At 44.6% G+C, this 21,748-nt stretch overlaps 1 protein-coding gene across 2 annotated transcripts in view; it reads left to right on the top strand.

Moving 5' to 3' along the window:
* The first annotated feature begins 584 nt into the window (after nucleotides 1–584).
* ACVR1 (activin A receptor type 1) overlaps nucleotides 585–21,748 on the top strand; it is a 67,973-nt gene continuing 46,809 nt past the window's right edge. The window contains exon 1 of one of the 2 annotated variants that reach the window (XM_055812131.1): nucleotides 585–797. In XM_055812131.1, the coding sequence (XP_055668106.1) occupies nucleotides 790–797 (8 nt within the window). In that variant the 5' untranslated portion in view covers nucleotides 585–789. The remainder of the gene's footprint in view (nucleotides 798–21,748) is intronic. The other variant, XM_055812130.1, reaches the window with a different exon arrangement.

The raw sequence follows: 21,748 nt of genomic DNA, 5'->3' as shown, positions 1-21,748 counted from the left end.
GCAGCGCTGAGGGACATGTTTACGGGTGGGCTTGGCAGTGCTGGGTTAATGGTTGGACTCCACGATCTAAAGGTCTTTTCCAACCTAGAAGGCTCTATGACGGGGTGACAGCGTTGGAGCATGAGGGGAGGCAAGGAAGCGGCGGCCGTTTGCCTGTGCAGGCTCCCCCTGCGGCCCCCGGACGCCGCGGGCCTGCTGGGCCTGGGGCAGCCGGAGACGCCCTCGCCCAGGGCAGCCGCACGGCGCAGCTGCCGCGCCTCAGGCCCGGCGGGGCGCGCTCCCGTTGCCGGGGTCGGGGAGCCGCCGGCCCTCTGCTCCCGACGGCGCACTCCCGGCTGCCGGGGCCGCGGCCCGGTGGCCACCCTGCCCCTGGGCCAGACAGCGGCGCTCCTGCCGGCCCTCGCTGTTGCGGGCCACGCTGCCCCGCAGGCCAGTGGCTGTTTGGGTCCTCGCTGCTCACTGCCTCACCCGCACGGTAACGGAAGGAAGCGGCCATGCGCCCCCTGAGCCCCCTCACGCTCCCTCACGCCGGGGCCGGCCCGCGGGCGGAAGTGACGCGGCGGGCCGGGAGTGACGGCTGCCGGCGGCCATTGGCGGGGCGGGGCGCTGCCGCCGCCGCCGCTGCCGCCGCCGCCCCCGCCGCGCCGTCCCCTTTGTCAGCGCTCCGCCGCCGCTCGGCGCTGCCGCGGGCATGCGGGCGGGCCGCGGGCAGGGCGAGCGCCGGGCCTAGGCCCCCGCCGCCCATGGCTAGCCCGCCGCGGCGGCCCTAGCGCGACCGCCGCCGCCGCGATGAGGAGGTGAGCGGGGCCGGGCCGGGGGGGCTGCGGGCGGAGCCGCCTCAGCCGCGCCGCTGACCGGCCGAGGGGGGGCCGCGGGGCTGGGGGCCGGCCGGTGGAGCTGGGGGCCGTCACGGGCGCTCCGGGCGGACGCTGGGGGGCCTCGGTCGCCACCCCCCTTCCCGCTGCAGGCCCGGCCGGCCGCCCCTGGCCGCGGAGCGCCGCGGGACGCAGGCGGGACTGTTCCTGCGGGCTGCTGGGGGGCTCGCACCCTGCCCGGGGGGCTTCGGGAGCGAGCGGCTGTCCCGCGGAAGGGAAGGCGGGGGGCGCGGCGTTCCTCAGCAGCGGGTCTCGCCGCATCACCCGCACGGAGTTGTGCCTGGACTGCAGGGAGAGACACAAAGGATTTTGGTCTCTGTGGCTGTGGCAGAACACGCCTGTAGTGGTTAGCGGTGTTGCTCTGGGCTCCGGTAAACCGGGCTGCCGTGCCTGCGGAGCGGGGCAGCGGTCTGGGGCCCGTTTCCTTTCCTTTTCCAAACCTACGTGAACTTACCCAAATCGGAGGTGCAGAGTTGTGCTACATCGGAACGAGCCCTGTAAGCGTGGCCGTGCCGGCGTCGTTAATGTCAACGTGCTGAAGGTCCCTGGTCTGATAGGAAGGAGAAGGTTGCAGGTCTCTTGTGCATATTAGTCTGTTAAAGGCACTTCTACCTTGCACAGTGAGGCAGCAGGGGTTCCAGTCGGCTGACTTATTTATAGCCATGCAGCTTTGAATTTTAGGAGGAAACAAAGGGGATGGTGGGACTGTTGCCTAAACTCCTGTCAAGACTTTTGCTGGTGATGGAGGACGGGTCTCTAGAAGCAGGCAGTCATCCTTTCAGCCTGCTCAGATCTGTGTATTAACCTCAAGGCTTTTAAAACCACATGCTGGTCTGTGAAATCTGGGACATGAATATAGTTGGAGAAGCTGCCTGGGCAGTCTTTCCAACTGTGTTTGTCTATGAAAATGTGTTAAAATAACTAATTTCTGGCAGCACTTTTACAGCAAACTGGGGCTAAACCACTTTATTCTCACGAAATTGAGAGACACACTTGTCCTCAGCAGGTTTTGAAAGAGTAGAGGTTTATGTAGGTGTGCTGGAGGGACTAATTCATTGAAGCTGTGTTACTGGTGGCATCCTGATGTGGAAACTTTCAGTTTCTGTACTGAGCTGCAGACCTGGCACTTTTGTGTAAAAACACTTTTCAGAAATGATGCATTGAGCATTCAGAAGAAAACAGGCTCTTTCCTCAGATCTCATGGTTTTATGATAAGCATTGAAGCTCATCTGTCAAGGATCCCAGCCTTTCGTTTAAGAACACTCCTATGGTTGTAGCACTTTGCCGTGGGCAGTGACAGGTCTATTTTTAAATCTTCAGTTTTCTTTTGTTTCCTGTAATAGGATCTTTGCTGTGATCCTTACACTTCATCTTCAGAGAAACAGTAGTGACCTGGAATGCAGCAGCTACTTTGTAAATACTCCCCAGGTTCTGTCCTTGAAGGTCAAATACTGTTTGAAGAGTACTGGGTTGCCTTGCAATTGAAATCAGTGAAACCTGGAATCCTGGATGTGGAAAGCTCTCAAGTGCGCGTCTGGTTCCTTTGATGACCATAATTTCTCTTTTTGGAGGAGGTGTTGCAGTTCTGTTCTAGGGGAACAAAAAGTTCCTGTATGCACTGTGCTCTCCCTCGGAGGTGTTAAGTGCGTGCAATGTTTTGAGAGGTTTGCCTTCCATCTCGGTATTTTGTTTGCTGGGATAAGATCTGCATTCCTTTGCTTAGTTGCAGGGGTGCTGCTCCTTGCCTGATGGCACAGGACTTGGGAGTAGTTACTGCTTGCAAATCTTTGCTTATTTGTCTTCTCAAACTGTAATGACAGGTGTGTGTCATTTGGTCTGCTTATGTCTCCATTTCAGGACTAAGGCTTGTTGCTGTGACTTGGATTACCCCTCAACCATTTCAGTTTGTAAATAATCAGCTTTTACAGGCCTAAATCATCGTTAGGCCAAAACTATAGAAGGGCAGGCTGTTATTTAAATGAAAGAGCCTGAGGGAAGAAAACTGTTACATATTTTTAGTTTTAAGTCTTATAATGTATTTCAAAGTTGCAAGCTGAGAAAGGGAAATCCTACTGACCTGGCGCTGATGATGTTTCCAGACTCCTGGGCAACAGTCTCTGTATAAATTCCTTTGCACAGTAAGTAAAATGAGTTGCTAACTCATTTTCTGATGACTTATTTTTATATGTACCTTAGGAAACTGGAAGTATTTTGGTTGTGTAGCTGTTGAGGTTCTTACTTAAATATTTATACTCTTTGTAGAAAATACGATGGCTGCCTTAGTTCCAAAAGTATCTGTGAAGACGTGAAGGGTTCAGCCTTATCATCTGTGGACTTAACTCATGAAGTAACTTTGGCCATATTATGTTCTGGGAGCTTACAATTTAACTAACTTTGGGATGTGAGATTTTTTTTTTTTTATGCCTTACTAGTTGGATATTTGATATATGTCAATACAGAAGTGTAAGCAATCATAAGTATATTAAGTTGGTTGCATTTTTTTCTGCTGAGGTGACCTGCTAAAGCTCACCTCTAACACTATTTAGAAAGATTCTTCCGCAGGAGAATGTGAATGTGTTGAGGAGCTGAGGTGAAAGGGGAGGGCTAAAAATAGCCATTTCCTGTAGAACTTATCTATTTTTGAGGCTAGCTCTCCAAATGAAATTTGTCATCCCAAGCCTATGGAAAAGATTTCTTTTCCTGTGTTCCTTTTCACAGGCTGCGTTGTACGTGTCCGCAGCCTGACAGCGGTCAGTAAGTTCCATTGCAGTTGTAAGGGAACACAAAGGGATTGGTGGCCAGGGCTGGGGGAGATGGAAGGGCATGTGGCAGTGTAACTCGACATGGGATCCTTTGCCTGTCTGCAGTCTGCGGCCAGGAGGGAAGGATTTGAGGCTTGCATCGTCTTGCCAAAACTGCGAGACACAGCAACAGCAGAGGCATCCAATAGCTCATTTGGGAGGGATGCAAATGAGTCTGGGAGAGGGATAAAAATCATTTAGAGGAATCTCGCTGCCCCCCCCCCCCCCCCGCCTCTGTCCTAGCATTGCTCTTTCACAAGCTGCATGCTTCTTGGGAAAGGAGAACACAGTGGGCTTCAGCAGCGAAAAAGCTCTTGAGGTAGGAAGAGAACATAGGCGGGGGAACGAACACCAGTGGGGTGTTGTGGGTGGGTTGTTTGGTTTTTTGTTGTTTTTTTTCTTTCAGTTTTTTTGACCAGCTGGTACTCTGAAGTCATGCTTAAACTTAATGAAAGCCTGATGCTAAAATAGGATCTAGGGACAGCCGTTGTAAAATGATTAGGCAACCTTTTAGCCCCCTCATTCCTGACCAAAAAAAAACCACACCAAAAAACCCCAACAAAAACCCCCACCAAAGCCAAAGTTGCTTGAATTCACTTGCATTCTTAGGTATTTGAACTCTGAAATGGGCATCTCATTATCAGTTCTTGTATCTTTTATCTCCTGTGTATAAATAGGTTAAAATCTTAGTCTGCTCACCTGTGCAGCTATATAGAGCTACAGATTACTGTGGTGGTGTTGAATGCAGTAGTTTTCCAACTGATAATTGCTGGCTTCCAGCCTCTCTGTGTTTGAGAATTCATGGAGATCCATTGGGGTGGATTGCAGGCCTTGATGAGGGTATGCTCATGTATTAGGAGATAGCTTATTTGTTTTGAGTCTTGAGGGTGGTCAAGACTGACGCAGTTTTAGAGCATGTAAGTTAAAAGGTAACCATCACTGTCTAAAAAAGCACCTTTTAAATCCTGCTGTAGACAAGTTCAGTGACTACCCATTAACAATGAAAGTCACATCTTTTACATATCTGTAAAATAAGGAATGATGGTATTTCTAAGCAGTGTTGGAAAGCTGAATTCATGTAAGTTTACAAAGTGTTACGGGATCGTTAATTTAAAAAATGCTATTGAGTATGAAATGTGTATGGAATTCTATGGAAATGCTTTCAAGAAATTCCTTTTTTCTTCACTGTGTTTGCAGCCAAAACACAGTTTTAGACTAATGCTTTCAAAAGCATAGCTGCATAGTCAAATAGCAATAAGTAGCTGTGATGAAATAGTGTCTTTGTTATACTGGACCATGAGTATGCACATGACCCAGTTTCATCTGATGGGTAGTATGTTCCTTAAAAATACGGTCTTTTGCCCTTACGTGTATACAACTCAGTGTTCACAGGTTCTATTCCAAAGTGATCTGCAGTTGTAAGTCTTGCTGGTATTCAGTACATGCTCTCAAAGTTTTACTCTCATAACAAGATCTGTGGTGAACTAACTATGATTATAACATAGCATTGAATCTAGCCTTTGACATTAATTCTGTGGGATCCTAATAATTTTTTTGGAAGAAACATCAAGAGTGTGCTGATATTCCTAATGAAGTAAGTACGTTAGTGCTTATTTATGTGAAAGAAAGAGGTAATATATTTTAGTAATTTGGTGATGTTCTTTGCTAGCAGTTTGGATGCTGACTTTCTCCTGGAAGGCCAGAACTGACCTTATGATTCATCTGCAGGTGAATAGTCAACATCAGGTGCTGGCTGGATCACAGTCTTTGCCAGTTATTATGCGGTCCCATCTTTAAAAAGGGTTCTTTTGATCTGCTCTTTCATTTCATGCTGAATTCATCCTGGCTGCTGGAACTCCACCTTGTTTGCTGAACCAGTACTGGCCACGAGCGTTGCTTTGTGGCCTGGTGGCTGTGCCTGGCAGGCTGGGCAGTGTGTTGGATCCCAGGGCCTGTTGGACACAGGATTCTGCCCAGTTCTGGTTAGAACATGTTTTGCATACTTTATGCTCGGAAATTAGCGTGCCACCAGCTCTTAAACACCTCCAAAGCCCCCGAGATCAATGTCCCTCAAGTGATCATGCTCTATTCTGTTTAAGTACGAAGGCAGCACAAGTCTCTAAGCAATTAGGGTAACTCCTTGTCCTTCAGATCTGCAGTTTCTTTATGCTCAGGACCTGTTGTTTTAGTTTTACGTGGGGTTGGATCAGTCTTGTTCTGCAAAGCTTTGTGAGATGGTGTAGATGCAGTGTGTCTAGATAAACTGACTTTTTTGCTGAGGAAAGAAATGTTTGTTAGGAAATATTATAGAGGTCTTAAAGTAATAACTGCAGTGAGAGTAAATGGGAAGTGATGATTTTGCATTATTTCTTATGTAAGAAATAAGGAATGCCATGTGTAGTCAATAGTCAGCAGTTTCAAAATTGTAGGTTTTGTGTGTGTCTTAAGTTATAGAATGACTGCAGTGGGACATTCAAGAGACTTTATTTTTTTTTTAAGAAGGAAGTTGCATATGTTTGTAGGCCTGTGGAAGGACCATTAAATGCAGTGATCCAGGTGCAGTTTGGGGTTTGGGAATTTACCTTTGATGGGAAAGGATAGGGTTGGGGCAGGCAGAGTAGCGTGGAAGAATGACCTTTGCATGCTGTGTCCTTACACTTCTTTCTAAGTATCTGCTACTAGCCTCTTCTGGAGTCAGCAGATTATTGTTGAGTTAGGTGTACATTTTGTTGTTCGTTCTCCTGTTGACCTGAAAAATGGTTGCCTGTGGCCAGAAGTAATTTTTGTCAGTGCATCTCCCCTTTTTGAAATGCTCCTGGAGGTTTCAAATCATGTTACTGTTCGCTACCTGCAGTGCTTCTGAAAAGATGCATATGTAAGTGTCTGTAGCTTGTTATAAATTAATTCAAGTCTGGTTTAGGAAAAGGAGGGCTGTGGCTTCATTAGGAAAAGCTTATTAAAACAGAAGACCTCCAGTTTGGTGACAGTGCAAGGCAGATGTTGGACCCTTCATTTGCCCTGTCTGGAATAAACAAAAGATGGAGGTAGGAGATGGTGGAGGGGAACACCAGTGGCTATTATCTAGGCCTTTTTATAGAAGAGGAGATGATGCTGCAGTTCTTAACCTTCTGTCCTAAGTACCTGGAACACTCCTCCTGGGCATGCTGAAGCCACGACCATCCTCTGTTGAATGGAAGGACCTCTTCCTCGTCTTGCAGAGCAGTTGTAACTAGCTGTGCTCACTGGAGGTCAGGCATTTCTTGTTCTGACTATAACCCTTACTTCTCTGCTAATAAGCTGCAGAAGAGAGGCCAACAAACACCTCTTCTAATTGCAGGTCTGCTGTTTGTCTGGCAAGTATCCTGCAACAGTAGGAGCAGGTTGGCAGCTTCTCGACAGCTGCCTTTGGCTGGGTGGATAGCTTGGAGGCTAGAAGCGGCTTCCTTTTGAAGTCCTGCAAGTTGCTGATCTCTGCTTTCATGAGTCGGTGTGCCTCAGCAGGCCCCTCCAACTTTCCTCTGAATGGCCTGGGGTTCCTGGCTGGGCAGTTCTAGGCAGTTGGTGCTGTGGTTGTGCAAGCCTTTTCGCTGGCTACTAATGCCAGGGAAGTAAGTAGTCATGCTTGTCCCTCTCCATGGGTTGTTTTTTCTCCTGTTCTGGCATCTCTATGGCCATGTGGTGAACTGGATAAGGCATTAATTTGGTTAAAACTTTGTCTTTGCCAGATTAGTCCCAACTTGGATTAATTCCTGGTTATTTTGGGTTTTTTGTGCTGGTGCTAAGGAGGGATCTCTAAGGGTATGAGTGGCTGGGCAGATGTGGAGGACTGTGTGTGCTAACTTTATGTGTTTGTGAAAACCATTGCCTTACTTATGTGCCGTGTGGGTGTGTTGAGTTTGCCAGCTGTGACCAAGGCTGCATGGCCCAGTTTGTCAGTCCCAGAGCAGAGCTGGTGTGATCCACTCCCCTGGAAGAGTTCCTGCAGGTGTCTTTGCCACTTGCTTGTTCTTGGCCCAGGGTATTAAAATGGGGTGTGCTTGCACACACATATTTTGGAAGTTCTGCATGCCATGGCTTTTGGGCCAGAGCTCTTAATGCCTGCCTGCCCTTCCTTCTTGTAAGGATTGTGACTAGCATGGAAGCCAGCCCATCCTCTGTGAGACACTGCGCATGATGGCAGATCTGCCTGCATTACTCATCCCTTTAGGGGTGGATAATTTCCTACGATGTCAGTTGGTATTGAATTGCAGGTAGAAGAGATCTAAATCTCCCTAGGAACAAATGAAAAATTAAACAAAATGCATGTTTGTATTAGTCAGCCTAAAACAGACGGTGCTATTTAGGGCTCTCCGCTGCAATAAAGTTGTCTCCTGTGTTTGTGTGGGTGGACTGCAACAATTAAGTCATTTTAAAGCTGCATCTTAAAAGAGAAAATAAAATGAAAAGATAATGGTTTGGTTTAAGAGAATAAATTAATTGTATCTTGTTACGCTGGAGAAAAGATAGATGGTACCTTGCAGGCTGTTTATTGTTGATAAAAAATCAGGTCCATGTTGGATGTTGAAACTCTTCTTGACTTCATAAGGAGTAATATTTTTTTGGTTTTTATCAGTTAAATAACACTCTTTACTGGTGCTCAAGTGTAACTGCCTGTTGAAGCTGCAGTTCTGTGTAGCAGCCTGCTAAAACATCGATTTTTGACTTGTATGGGCTGGATAAATCCCAGGCTATAGGATGATTTGGCAGTGGATTTTATGTGGCAGTCAATCCTGTAGTAATATAATGTGTGTGACGACTTATATTCTGTTGTCAGAATAAAAAGATATACCACCTGTAGTGCACTACTCTGAGTATTAAACCGGCTAATTTATATCCACTTAGGAATGGAATTAAAATAAGCTGTGCATTTTAAAAACTATTTTCACTTTGGCTTTTAAATACTGGCTCAGGTTAAGCGATAATAGAAAGTGTTTTAGATGGACTCCTAGCTCATGAAAAAGTGCTGATGCTAGTGAATAAAAAAAATTGAGGGGGTGCTTTTGGTGATTGTGATTACACTAGAAAAATAAAGTAAATATTTGGAAAGCTTAGGCTGAAATTCTTTTTTGGACATTAATTTTTACTTACTGGGCATTGATCTAAGTAATTTTTATTCCACTTGACCTGTAGTTTTCGAACAAATTCTAAAACCTGTGTGCATCCTGAGTCTAAATGAAATGATGATGATGATAAAAATATGCTTGCATGTCAGTTTTCACTCTGCCTGCTTTTCATCTTGAGGGTAACTAGGTGTAAATGTGGTGTGGGACCATCTCTGCTTATCTTGATTCAGGAGCTGTCCTCAGTGAAAGAGTTTGTGTAGGGCCTTACGTTGATGCAGTTATTCCTCTTTCCCAAGCAGAATGCTTTTGCTGCAGTTTAGAAGCCCTTTCTGTTAAGACTAGCTAACCAAACACAAGTCGGTGTAAGAGCAGACATACGTCTTTACTTTTGTGGTTGTGATGAAGGTTAAATCATTTGAGTATTGGCTGTCCGCCAGTAGCTTTGCATAATTTGAACCTTTCTCTGTCCAGAAAGAAACATGCAAGTTATTTCAAGTCACAGGGATAGAAGAAAAACCTCCACCTAAAAGATTGCAAAGAAACATGAGATGTTACCCCTACCTGCAAATTCCTGCATGTGCAGCACCAGTAAAGAAAGGCACAGCTTGGAGTGGGGCTGGCAGCTTCCTATTTTTTGAATATGTCGTAACTTGGTCTTTCCTCCATGTCTGTTCTCCTGGATCCTGCCCCTTGGCTTTTGTTGTCAGCACTGTGTGCTTCTTGAAAATTCTTGACCAATTCCTTGCCTCTGCTTTTACTATCTCTCTTAACCTCACATTAGTTGATACTCAATTACGCCTCTACAAATGTGCCAGAAAGACACTTGTGTGTGTGTTTGTGGACCCGGCATGTTTGCATCAACCTTGAGTCGAGAATAATCTAAATGAGTAACATGTTCCAACTTGCCTAAACAATAGCGTGGTTTTTTTCTGTCTTTGTGTATGCATTTTACACATTTGTAAGACTCATGTCCATACCTATGAAGCAAACTTGTGCATAATTGTTCTGCAAAACCTGTTCTAAAATCTGAAGTTATTTGGACCCTTCCCTCCGTACACGTTCCTTACCACACAAATAATATTTTGAAGAATGAGTGCATCAATATGACTGTTCCTAAATTATGGAAATAAACCCCTAAGCGCCATTAAAATACCATTTAAAAAAAATAAGGTATTTCCATACCTTGTGCAGGTGGCGTTTTTTTTAATGAGTGGAAAAGTCTCTGACTTAATCTTTTTAGTTGGGATTTGTTCCTGGATGTTGGTTAGATATTCAAATAAAACATTTATTGGACTCTCCTGTACAGCAGCGTCCAGGATTTTGAGGGAACTTTGTCTTGTTTCTTCATTAAGAAGGCCACAATGACATGCAGTTATGAGCCAGAAGAGCAAACTTGCTTTTAGAAGCTCCCGGTTTTCTTATGCAGTTACTGGAGTCTCTGGTGAGAAATCAGTGTTTCTGAGTTTGCATTGCAGTTTTATGCCTTCCTTAACAAAGGGTTTGCTAGGAGTAAAACTTGCTTTATTCCCAGTCTGGGGATTTGTAAAGCTTTGACGTGTAGACCAATTATAATTATGTTGGTTTAGTTCCCAAAGTGGATGCTCTTTATTCTAAAAGAGGCCCTACTGCATGCAAACAAGAGTACTGAAGGCCCTGAAATGTTAGCATTTGAATGGTTTTGGCTTAGCTTTAAAATAAATATCTACTGGATATGGAGCTCTGGGGAGTGGATTAAAGCAAATGGAAAAGGTGAATTAACTTGAAGTTGTTCTGCAAGGCTGGGTTAATAGAGCCACAGCACATCAACACAGTGGCAGATGAAGACAAAAGAAAGGGATTTTGAGAGCTTGTTTATATTTTGAGGCTATTCAGAAGTGAAGTAGATGCAATTCAGAGGCTACTGTCCCTCTGCACAGAGTCCTCTTGTCATTGTTGCTCTGCAGCATTGGTGCTTGTATGAGCTAAGGGAGTTTCCTGTGAGCACTGCACTGTTCCTGCAAGGAATAGTGAGAAACATTTCTGGGTATTTTCTGATGTAGGGAAGCCTTTAACTTGCAGCTTTTGAAAGACTGCAGCATTTCTCTCATGGTACTTGATGGTTCTTTTGACACCTGGTTGAAGTTACCAGCAGATTCCCGCTTCCAAGAGGAAGATACAAAGTTTTTCCTGGCTGTGATGGAAAATCTGGAAAGAGAAGCAAACGTGCTTCTTCACACATGGGTGTGATGACTGAAAGCAACACAGATTGATAAACCCCCCTTTTCTGGGGAGGGAAGGAGCCTAGCTCATAGCTTTTGACTGTCTTCTGGCAGGATTGCTGGCACCTGATAGTTTGGGGTGAGTGGAGAAGGCTTTTTTTTTTCTCCCCCCCCCCCCCCCCTTGCTACCTAGTTGAGAGTAGCACACGGTCCTTGCTCTAAAGAGTATTCTCTGTGCTCCTGAAAGATCCGTAACAGGATGGCTGCCTTTGTAGGATTGTGGGACTTCACAGCAGCTGGGGAAACTGGAGGATTTTGTGGAGAATGTGGGAGCGCAAAGGAGCCTCTTTCAACAAGCTTTGGAGGAGACCTGAGGGAATATTGGGCAAAGAGGACCACAGAATTTAGGTGTAGGTAACTGCCTGTATAAGTGAGACTGGAACCAGCTTGGAACTTGAAGAGCCATTGCAACCTGCTTTGCATAGGGTCTTCAGCTTAGAATTCAAATGCCTGCAAACTGGAGGTAGCCCTGGCACCAGGCTTGCAAGGTTTATAGGGTGAAGAACCCATGTGCTGGGGGTGAAGATCTCCCCTTCTGTCAGGCGAGTTCTGGAAAACTGAGATAGTTTGGGTCTTTTTAGATACAAGTAATTGGTTGGGGTAGAGGTGAGAGAGGGACACTCAGGCAGGCTTTATGAGACCCCTCTGTGTCGCCATGAGAGGGGTTAATGGCAGAATCCAGGCATTGGGCTGAGTATCCATAACAAAATAAGTTGCTGCTCATCAGCTGCTGATTGGTGCTGTTCAGCTCTGTGTGTACACATGGTGTTTCATGAATATGGGTAAAATAGGAGCTGAAAACATTTTACTGGAATGTCAGGTGGTGTGTTTTGGTGTTTACTGTGCAGTCACCATGTCCTAGTTGATGCACTAACTGGTATGCCACAGTACCACAGCACCATGGTGGCAAGTCAGAAGTGTGATGGCGTTGGATTGCATGTTTGACTTAAGAACTGTTCAGGTAAGACAATCACAGTAGCACACGTAACATCTCATAGGGTGGGGACCATGGTTTTTAGCAACTGTTTGTTGATGGGAGGTGAGAGCAAACGGCTCCGCATGGTGTGAAGGCTGAAGGCCTGACAGTCTCCCTTGCGTGGACTGCACTGGCAGTGACCCTCTGCAGGGTGAACTTCAGGGTCCATCAAAGGAGTAGGGCTTGGTGAGCATCTGCTAAGTTCTTGCATGGTGGTTAAGTGTGCATAGAAGAACTCTCTAAAATGCTGACCAATGGGAACATGAAGGAAAAGAAAAAACCACCCCAAAACAAAACCGCAAACAGAAGTGAACAATTAGCTGTAAATTGAAGTCTCTGAGGGTTTGGTGTGCCAGTAGTGTGAAAGGATATGAAATGTATTTTTTTCCCCTCAAAGTTCTGAAATGTTTTTCCAAATGTGTTAAGGCTTTTTTTGACATGATTGATCTTGATTCAGTCCCACAGGTGTGTTTGGTTGTAAGTGAAGTGGGGGATTCTTTTGAAAATGAGCATGTTGCAGTTGTAAAAGTTGGTGCATGAACATGTAGCATACCAAAAATGTGCCTGCTTATCCTTAGCCCTTGAAGGTGCTTTGCGAACAGTTCTACCAGTTTCTCTATAGCTCATCTTTTGGTGTTAATAGCCTTCCTGTAACAGGTGCATAAGTAACAGTTTATTTTTTAGGTTAATGTTTGTCATAGCTTTACGTTGAAGGTTTCCTTGTCCTTTGTGTTGTGCTCCAGGTGGATCTGCACAGAGATGGGGAAGTGCCACAGGGTGGTTTTTGTGCACTCCGTTGGCACTGCTAAACGTCCCAGTAGGATGAACAGTGTCCCAGATCCAGTTCATAATGGCACAGTAATTAAAAAATGAATGTTGGACAAGCCAGTAATGTCTGATTTAACACTCTCAATTTACACATCACAATTGTATGGAGAAAAGAGTCTGTTAAATGTGTTGGTTGACAGCTTGATGCAGCTTATTTTTTGTTTTACCCAAATTGTTCTTAGGATTACAGCCGATACACAGTTGTCTTTTGTTCTAAAAACTGAAGGAAAAAGTATAGTTTATCCAAAAAGATAATATATTAAAAATTATGCTCAAGAAGGCTGCGGTAGCTACTGTGTCAAGAATCAAACCAACACCAAAGGAAAGAAATTAGGCTTGTATAGCTAACCATGAGCTATAGCTTAGTATTAAAATGAGTTTCTCACATAATAAGAAAAAAGTACAGCAGGTTTTCTGCCATAGTATTGATCCATTTCTTGAGACACTGAGGAAATATTTAAGTATCTAAATATAATAGGAGATTCTGTGGGTTCTCTGATCTTGAAAGGCCACTTTTCTTATAAAACAAAGAACCTGCAAAAGTGTCTTCTCTGTTGCATGTAATTTAAAATGTTTAAATTAACATAGTAAAGATTTTTCCCTGTAAAACATGCAAAAAAAATTAGCGTTTGATTTTACTTTGAATTGAGTTAGAAACTACAAAGCTAAAACTTGGACGTCTGGAAGAATTTGAGGAAATAATGAGACTTTAATCCCTCAGCTAACCCGCCCCTGAAGCACTACTGAGGCTGAGGTCCTGAAGGAATAGACTTCACCTTTGCTGTTGTGCGTTTAAAGTATAAAAGCTAAAATTAACCTAAATGGTTGAACTGTTTTGGGTTTAATTTAATCTGTATTTTTGTTTGCCTGTTCCTTTTCATAAAAGAACACAGTAAATACTAAATAAAGTTTATTAAATGCTTGCCCCAGCTGTGTAATGAAGATGATATAAAGGTGACTAAATGCTCCCTCCCAGTCTAAGACATTTCAGAGGTTTCTAAAAAGTTCTTCAAATCTTCCACTTGAAGATGGTACACAGACTGACAGGTGCTGGCGGCTGAAGGGGATGGGTGCAGGCAGGTACGGCGGTGCTGATCCTGCTGCCTGGCTGGGCGCACAGCACCTCTGCCTGCACTCTGCAGGCTGGGAGCTGGGAAGTCAGCTGGGACTTCAGAAAGCAGACCCGCATGTTTCCATCTGATCTATGAACTGAGAGGCAAAATGATCTTACAGCCCCACACCCCCAGGTCATCCAGACAAGGTCAACTAGCTGGTTTTTGGTTAATTTAGTTCAGTTACTGCAGGTACAGTGTCCTTTGTCTAATAAATGGGTTTTAATAGCAAAATGTTTTGAAAAATCTTTCTTGTATAATTAGCACAGTCAAGCTGTTGTAATCCTATTTTCCAGTTAAAAGTGGACTTCCGAAATATTCTACTTGTAAGAGTGAATAATCGAAATAAATGTATGGCTTTCTATTAATGATAACCTGGTGAACTATAAAAACTAGGAACCTAGTTTCCTTGATATTAAAAGTAGTGGCATGGAGCTGCTTTGGTTAAGCCTTGGTGAGTGAAATAAGCCAAATGCAATGTAAAGAGCTGTGACTTTACTGCTCTTTCATGTGAACTGCCCTTGTGCCCCCTTCCTTCCCATGCTCTGTGCTTCCCTCACAGCATGTTTGCTCTGTTTCTTTCTCACTGTCTGTTGTTCCACACACCTTTTGCATCTCTTCTGCCTGATTTCTTGATTGGGGTAAGCAAAAGATTAGCAGAAGTAACTTTGGGGGCTGGCCCTCCTCATTACTGTAAGCCAGCACAGCATGCTCTCAACAGCAGTCAAAAAGTCATCATCTTCCCTTCCATCCCCTGTTATAACGAGGCTGCCTTTCTCCCTGGGGAATGGTCTTGGTCTTTGAAGTTTGTGTTCAGTTAGTCTTAACAATATGTTTATTTGTATCCCACAATAATTAACCTTGCTTTAGAAAAGAACAAAAAAGTGCAAAATCGGATGTAAAATTGGTTAAAGTGTGACTCAACTGGGTAATTTAAATTGCCTTGATCGCCTTGCAAGTATTTAAATACATACCATAACCTGAAATGAATATTCTACCTATGCAAATGTAAAATGCTGTTTTAAAAATTTCAGAAAACCAGGTAAAATACTAAATGGTGGAGGGGTTTTTTTGTTTGTTTGTTGTTTTTTTCCCCCTTAAACCTCAAATTTTGCTTAGCTTTTCATTGAATCGTATGCTCCCACTATTTTGCATTTTTGTACTCCGCCCCCTCCCCACCCCAATAATATCCAAAGAAACTGTTACGTGCACCCACCCTGAGTACAGAGTTCCCTGTTCAAGTAAGGTGGTTGCAGCAAAAGGGTGAGCGTGTCTGTATTCAGGGGTGTTGGATATTCATTCTGTGGACTTGCCCAGCGTGAGCTGAGAAGGGTTGGGGGTATGATGTGCTATGAAATAACGTCACTGTAATTTTACACATTTCTAAGAATAAGATTTTGAATATGAGGAAGAAGAGAGCGTGAGGGGGATGAAGATGAATTGTTAAAGCAGTGTGGAAGGTCCAAAGAAACCTTTACCTTTCTATAGGAAAATTCCTCTAATACCAGTGTGGCATAACACAGCCCCTAAAGCTGTGGTGGACGTAACTGGAGCAAGTCTAGGAAGGATGGAAATACTCCGTATAGTGCTAGAGTAACTCTGTGCAGGGTTACTTGCCTGAAGCAGCTTGTGTAGACTGGCTGGATTTTCAGGTGGCCAGGGATTGTTTTCTCCTTGGGAGCAGTGCAGACCTGCAAAGATCCCCAGCTCATACAACCCTCCCCAGAACTGCTAGTTTAGCAACTCTGCCCCTAGGAAGTTTACCACAAAATTGTTTGGAAGCCGTTTGATTTCTTTGCAGCCCTGCTTGTGGGAACCTTGGTGTTTTTGGGCTTTGTACTGTGGCTCAGTCTGCCTGCACTGAGCTGGTGTTGCTGCTGGTGCTTGAGTCATAGTGTGATGGCAGTGCAGACTTGTGCACGGGTGATGACGGAGCTGTTTAAACATCTCTTACTCTTTCCTCCTTAGCTGGTGACAGGTGAGCTAAGGCTGCATTGATATGGTCAAATGCAGACCATCGAGCAGAGCTGTTGCTCAGAATTCTTGTTCCCAGCGGTTTGTAGACAAGAACTGTCTTATGCTCTCTGGCTTGCACGTGGTGCTAATATGAGATTGTCTACCTCTGGTCATACAGGTGTATAACAGTTGCAGGACTTTAAAGAAAGAAGATAGACTGTTGAGTGCAGCAGTGAGGTGTATAGCTTAATCACTGCTTGAGGAGAACTGGAAAGTAATGTACAGTCACAGGTCCACAAATACACAGCCTTCTGAACAGGTGCAGGTAAGAAGTCATCTTTTAGAAGGGCTGTTATTTAAAGATGTGTTGTTAGTAGTTACATTTCTTGCAGAACTGTTTTTATATCTGTGGATCAGTGTTAATTTGTGTCCAGCAACACTTGTCTTCATCAAAACTCAGGATGCTATGTTGCTGAACATATTTAGTGTCCTCACTAAAGATCACAGCTAACTAGCACCCTGGCTACACCCTTCAGAACCTGATAGGACAAAAAGCGAACAGAAGAGGTGTTGATCACAGCTAGCAAAAAGAAGTTTGAGATCATGCACTGCATTCAGTTATAATAGCTACTTCAAAAAAAAAAAAAAAAGTGTGCAGGATGGAAGGAGCAGTTGGTCACCTCTTTTCTTAGCCTTTTGCTGCTGAGGTGCCCTGGATGAGATGGACCTGAGGCTCCAGATTCCTGTCAGCTATACAGCTGAGGGACAAAATATTTCAGGCACTGTTCATTATTGCCTCCCATAACTTCTTTCTTTGACTTAGCACAAGTTCAGTCTAATACTTTTGTAAGTAAGGTGATGATGTTTGAAAACTATCTGCTATGTAGTATGCTTGAAGTTCTGCTAGTGCAGAAGGTAGCCAGAAGAGAAGGTGGCCAGAAGGGGAGTGTGTGGACTGGAAGGTGAAGGATAGTGGAGATTCCAGAAAGCAGAGTGAAAATGATCACTTTGAATGACTTGGAGTGAGTGAAATTGATCATGGTGTTAATAAGGGAATAGATGAAGAGGAGAAATCTAAGTGCTTTCCTTAGATGATTTATGCCATGTAACATTTGTAGGTAGCTAAATTTCAGTTAATGCATCATCATGAACTGGGTACTGAGAAAATGCTGCTTTGCTCTTCTAATTCAGGAAAATTCTAGGCAGGGAGATTTTGTTTAATTGTATAAATGGCTCTTCAGAAAAACAAACCTGACCAACAAACTTCATGCAGTAGAGGTTCACTGGTTTGTTAGTTAAAACTCTGCAAGCCCCAGTCTCAGTTGTCTTTGCTCTGAGGAATCTGTGAGGAATGTTAGATCATAGTTTCTGAAAATTGTGAACAGGACAAGAAGGAAGTCCCTTCCAGCAGACAACAGTAAGACGGTTCAAGCCCGAAGTTCTAGCACAAATGAATGTAGTCTTATCCCTGTTCACGGTGGATGTTAAATAAACAAAAGGCAAATGACTGTTGCACAGATAGGTAGGGATGACTTTTATATTTTTACTAGCTCAAATTGACTGAATAATACAAACTTACTTGACAATCCTGGGAGTTTTGGAGATGTTTTTAGTAATTTCTGTGTTTATTCAGCCAACTGACATAGAAAAATAATGTATTAAAAGCACTGATAAAGAATTAATTTATTTATCTCTAATCTGCTTGTTTGCTTGCTGGTGCTTAGCTCTATTTGGAGTGCTGGGCTGCCTGCAGTGTGGATTGGAGACCTGCCATGGCAGGGGCACTGGGGGGTGGGAGAGCCCTGCTGTTCGCAGCACTGGGTGTGCGGGGCAGCTCTTGCAATGTCAGTGCTTCTGACTACTGTTGCTTTCAGTTAATCCTCCTTTTCAGAAAGGAAATAGCTAATAAGTTGTAGATGCCTTAGGAGTAGGTAACGGGTGCAAAGCAAAAATCTGCTAAAACAGTAGTAATTTCTGAAGTGTTGCATAGAGGTTTTTTGTATGTATTTAGTAGCAAATTACCATTTGAGTGTATGCTGTTGTTGCTTCTCCAAAGTTGGCTGAAGTTGGCATGAGATGTCTATTTGAAACTGTCATTGCTATGCGACTTTGTTAGAAGGGTTGTACAATGTAGTGGTTGGCACTCTCTTTCCACTTGCAACACGATGGATTATGTTCAACAGGAACTATTTTAATTGGTTTCCACTCTGTGTTATGTTAAAACTCTGCTGCTAGATGTAGAAACCCGTGACATATGTTTTGTTTGCTCCTGAAAACATACACTTTATTCTGCTTTGGTCATTCAAATTCATTTATGTGATTGTCAGCTGAAAAAAATACTGCATTTGGCAGCACTTCAGCAGCAAGACAGCTTCCTGTGGCCCAGGACTATAAACTGTATAATTTGGCCAGGGGGGGCTGTGAGTTACAGAAATGAAAATTCCTTCTCTGACAGCGTTCATTGCTTAGCACACAGCGGTGTGGCTGTTGGAAAGGGCCGGCACCGTGGGGAGGGTCGGGAGGCAGTGCTGGCTCGGGGCCCGCTGCGGCCAGGACCAAGGATGGGTTTTGCAGCTGGCCTGCGGTGCAGGCAGCACCAGCCGGGGCGGTGGGCGTTGCTGGTGGGCGGTGGTTGGAAAACTGCTGCCAGTTGCCCAGCTCCTCTTTCCTGGAGCGCCCAGTTATGCCGAATGCGCCCCCGTGGCAGGGAGCTCCGAGTTGTGCTGGACGTCAGGTCTTTGCCAAGGTTAGGTGTGTTGTCTGCTGGGGGAGAAGGCAGGTGGGCAGGTGGGAGGGTATTTCTGTAGTGGTGAGCCTGAAGTTTGTAATTCTCTTCAATGTGATAGCTGGTTAGAAAATAACCAGTAGTCATAGCTTCTGTTAATTAACTACTAAGAGTTAAATAAATGTTGTTGGAAAAACTAGTCTGTGTTTATTTGGCACAGCTTTCTCCAGAAAAGGCTGGTGCTAGTTGGTACATGCTCGATTTCTGTGCATGTCTACAGCATGGGTTTACGTGGGTTTTTTTTCTCTGTATTGATTTTCATGATTCATTGAACATGATCTAAGCAAAAAGCATACTTAAATGACACCGGAGACAGCTGTCTGTTAAAGTGGGACATTTATGTATGCTGTAATGGCGCCAGGCTTTTTTCCATTACTTTAACAAGTAACACACACCAGTAATATTTCTTTGTTTAATTTCCTTTTCTAGGTCACTGGTATGTCACCTTTGTTTTGTTTAAGAGCTATGGTAAATTCTTACTCTAGATTTTCATATCAGTTTTGTTCCTGTTATTTTTCTGATAATCCTTTTTGAGGTTCTTTTGAAGTGGAAAGTGCTTTATATTGTCTTCGGGAGTCTGTATGAGGGACTCTTCCCCCCCCCCCCCCCCTTCCCCCCCCCCCCATCCCCAGTAGAGCTGTTTTGAAAGGTGCATGTGGGACGTTTGGATACAAGCAGAAATGTATAAAGCTCTGGAAGCTGGTGTGTAGCTTTTTCCAGTTTTAATCTATCCCTCTTCTTTGTATGGCTAGCTGAAGTTCCAGATGTTGTTTTGGCTTGGAGATAGTGAATAGGGGAAAAATAAGCATTCTTAATGTTACCAGAGTCAGACTGGCTGGTTCTGTGCTGACAGGAAAATGGAGAGATAAAACCTCCATTAGTGGTGCATGCGCTGCCTAAGTAGCCAATAAAACAATGCCGTCTTCACTGGAAATAAGTCCCAGATTGGCAATGATCAGTGCCAACTGCAAGAGGAGACAGCTGCAGAGGCTGAGAAGTGTTAAAGTAAAACTAAACATTAATACTTGGGTAGCAGTGGGGTTTTGTTTGGGTGTGCAACACCCCACACCCCCCTTTTTTAGTTAAAAGTTAATTCTTAGCTCCCTTTTTCCTCCCACCCCCCAGACATACATCTAAAGAGTCCTGCTTGCCTACTTCCAGCAGCTGGCTGTGGGGGTGGGGGTGCAGAGCCAGGGTGAAGGGATGTCAGTGAAATGTCCGTTCAGGATCAGATGGCTTTATGGCTCTTAACTCCATCAGTTTTGTCTTGGAGCACCAGTGTGGTTTTTGAAGCTCGTTGCCCTGATGAGCTCCACTTATTACGAGTCGCAGAGTGGTTTGGGCATGCATGTGCTGGATTCCTTCTGGAGGAAACTAAGCTGCAAGCTCAGTTTCTTGTGTGTACCAAATGTGCTCCATCCTGGAACGTGGGTGTAAAGGTCTCAGCCTCCTGGACAGCTTTGAGCCACATGTGGTGGCAGCAGCTTCCAGTAGAGGGACTGGGCTAAATCCACTCTGAAGTAAAACTGCTGAAATGCTTGTTAGCAGTATATATGGTGACCGCGAATGCAATTTCTGGAACTTGTCTATAGGTTATATGTATAATGGTCTATCCGTTTTCCATGTTATATTAATTATATAGATATGCTGTGTCCTGTGTCTCTTCCTGACCTGTTCTTCCTGTCATGTCATTTCTAAAATGTATGAGCAATTTATTTTTAAATGATTGCTGCAGTTGTGCTCATTTCCTCAATTTTTCTTTTCTTTTTTTGCATGGTTAAGACTAGGAAATAACAGTTGCTGGTCAGTGGCCTGCTCCCCCTGTCATCTGTCCCTTCCAGCGTGGTGTAGTTGTCCTTCAGGGTGTTTTGACCTCTGTGAGCAGTTCTTGTAAGAACTCTTGGTTCACTTGCCTTGTTTAATACTATAAGGCTAAAAGTTAATAGTGCTGGCACTGATTCATCAAAGTTACAGAGGAGCCAAGCTTTTACAGCTCCTCAGGTACCAAAAGTCTTGTGTGTTTGCTGCTCAGAACTGGGATAAACTTCTCCATGTCACAGTTTGTGTAATTTATTGAAACAAGGGTTTGGCTTTGTGGGTGGTTGAGAGGGAACAGGTGTGTGTTGGTGTAACAGAGTAAGAGATACTTGGAGTGTGTATAGTCTTGGCCAGTTGGACGTGCAAGCTAACATAGGCTAGGATTGTAATGATTTAACCCTTTTTCCCTTGTTTGCCACAGAGGTGGGAGTACATGTCTGGAGCTGGCTGGCTGACCAGCTGTGGTTGTATAAGCATTGCCTGATGCCCCAGAAACACCATCCTTAGAAATCCTACAGGACTGGGCCTTAGGAAGAGCTTCAGAATAAACGGGCTGTTGCACATTTGCTGGAGGAAGATACAGAAGGAAAATCTGGGTGTAGGAGACTCCTCTGCCTACCTTTATGCTTCTCTGCATTCCTTTGCTTGGCTGCCTGGAGGCAGCAGTGGGGTGTCTTGCTCATGTGGTTCATGATTCAAGCCAAGCCCAGATGTTTTCATGCCTGGTCTGACCTATTTTCTGAGAATAATTTTGGATGCTTTAGTCCATTTTATTGTGGTTTCCATACTGTCTAGTCCAGCTGAAGCTGAGTCCTGGCCCAACTGAATGCTTGTAGGCAGGCATTGCAGCTACTGCTTTATCTCTGCAACCATGTTCCTGCTAACTCCAGAGCACTCACATCCACAATGGTGAGAACCTGAGGGGGGGGGGGGGGCGGGGGTTGTTGCTATTTGAGTGGAAAGTTTTGCAGCATGAAACTCAGAAGAGTCTGTCTTGTGGCCAGGAGATAGGTGAACACTTGACAGATCCCTGTGGAGGTAGATCTGGCCTTGCTGACCGACAATTTCCATTTCCACTGAGTAGCAATAAAGACAGGGAAACCTTTTCATACTGACTGTTGGACGTTTTCATCAGTATTATCACCTGTGCTCACATGTTGATGACAATTAACTCTCCAGGGCATCCAAAGTGTAGTTGCTTGTGCCATTAACAATGCTTTTTGGCCATTTTGTAGGA

This window comes from Falco peregrinus, chromosome 8, assembly GCF_023634155.1.
Source record: "Falco peregrinus isolate bFalPer1 chromosome 8, bFalPer1.pri, whole genome shotgun sequence".
In the NCBI taxonomy this organism is placed as follows: Eukaryota; Metazoa; Chordata; class Aves; order Falconiformes; family Falconidae; genus Falco; species Falco peregrinus.
Note: the sequence above shows the minus strand (reverse complement) of the source record. Positions and strands in the feature narration are given on the sequence as shown.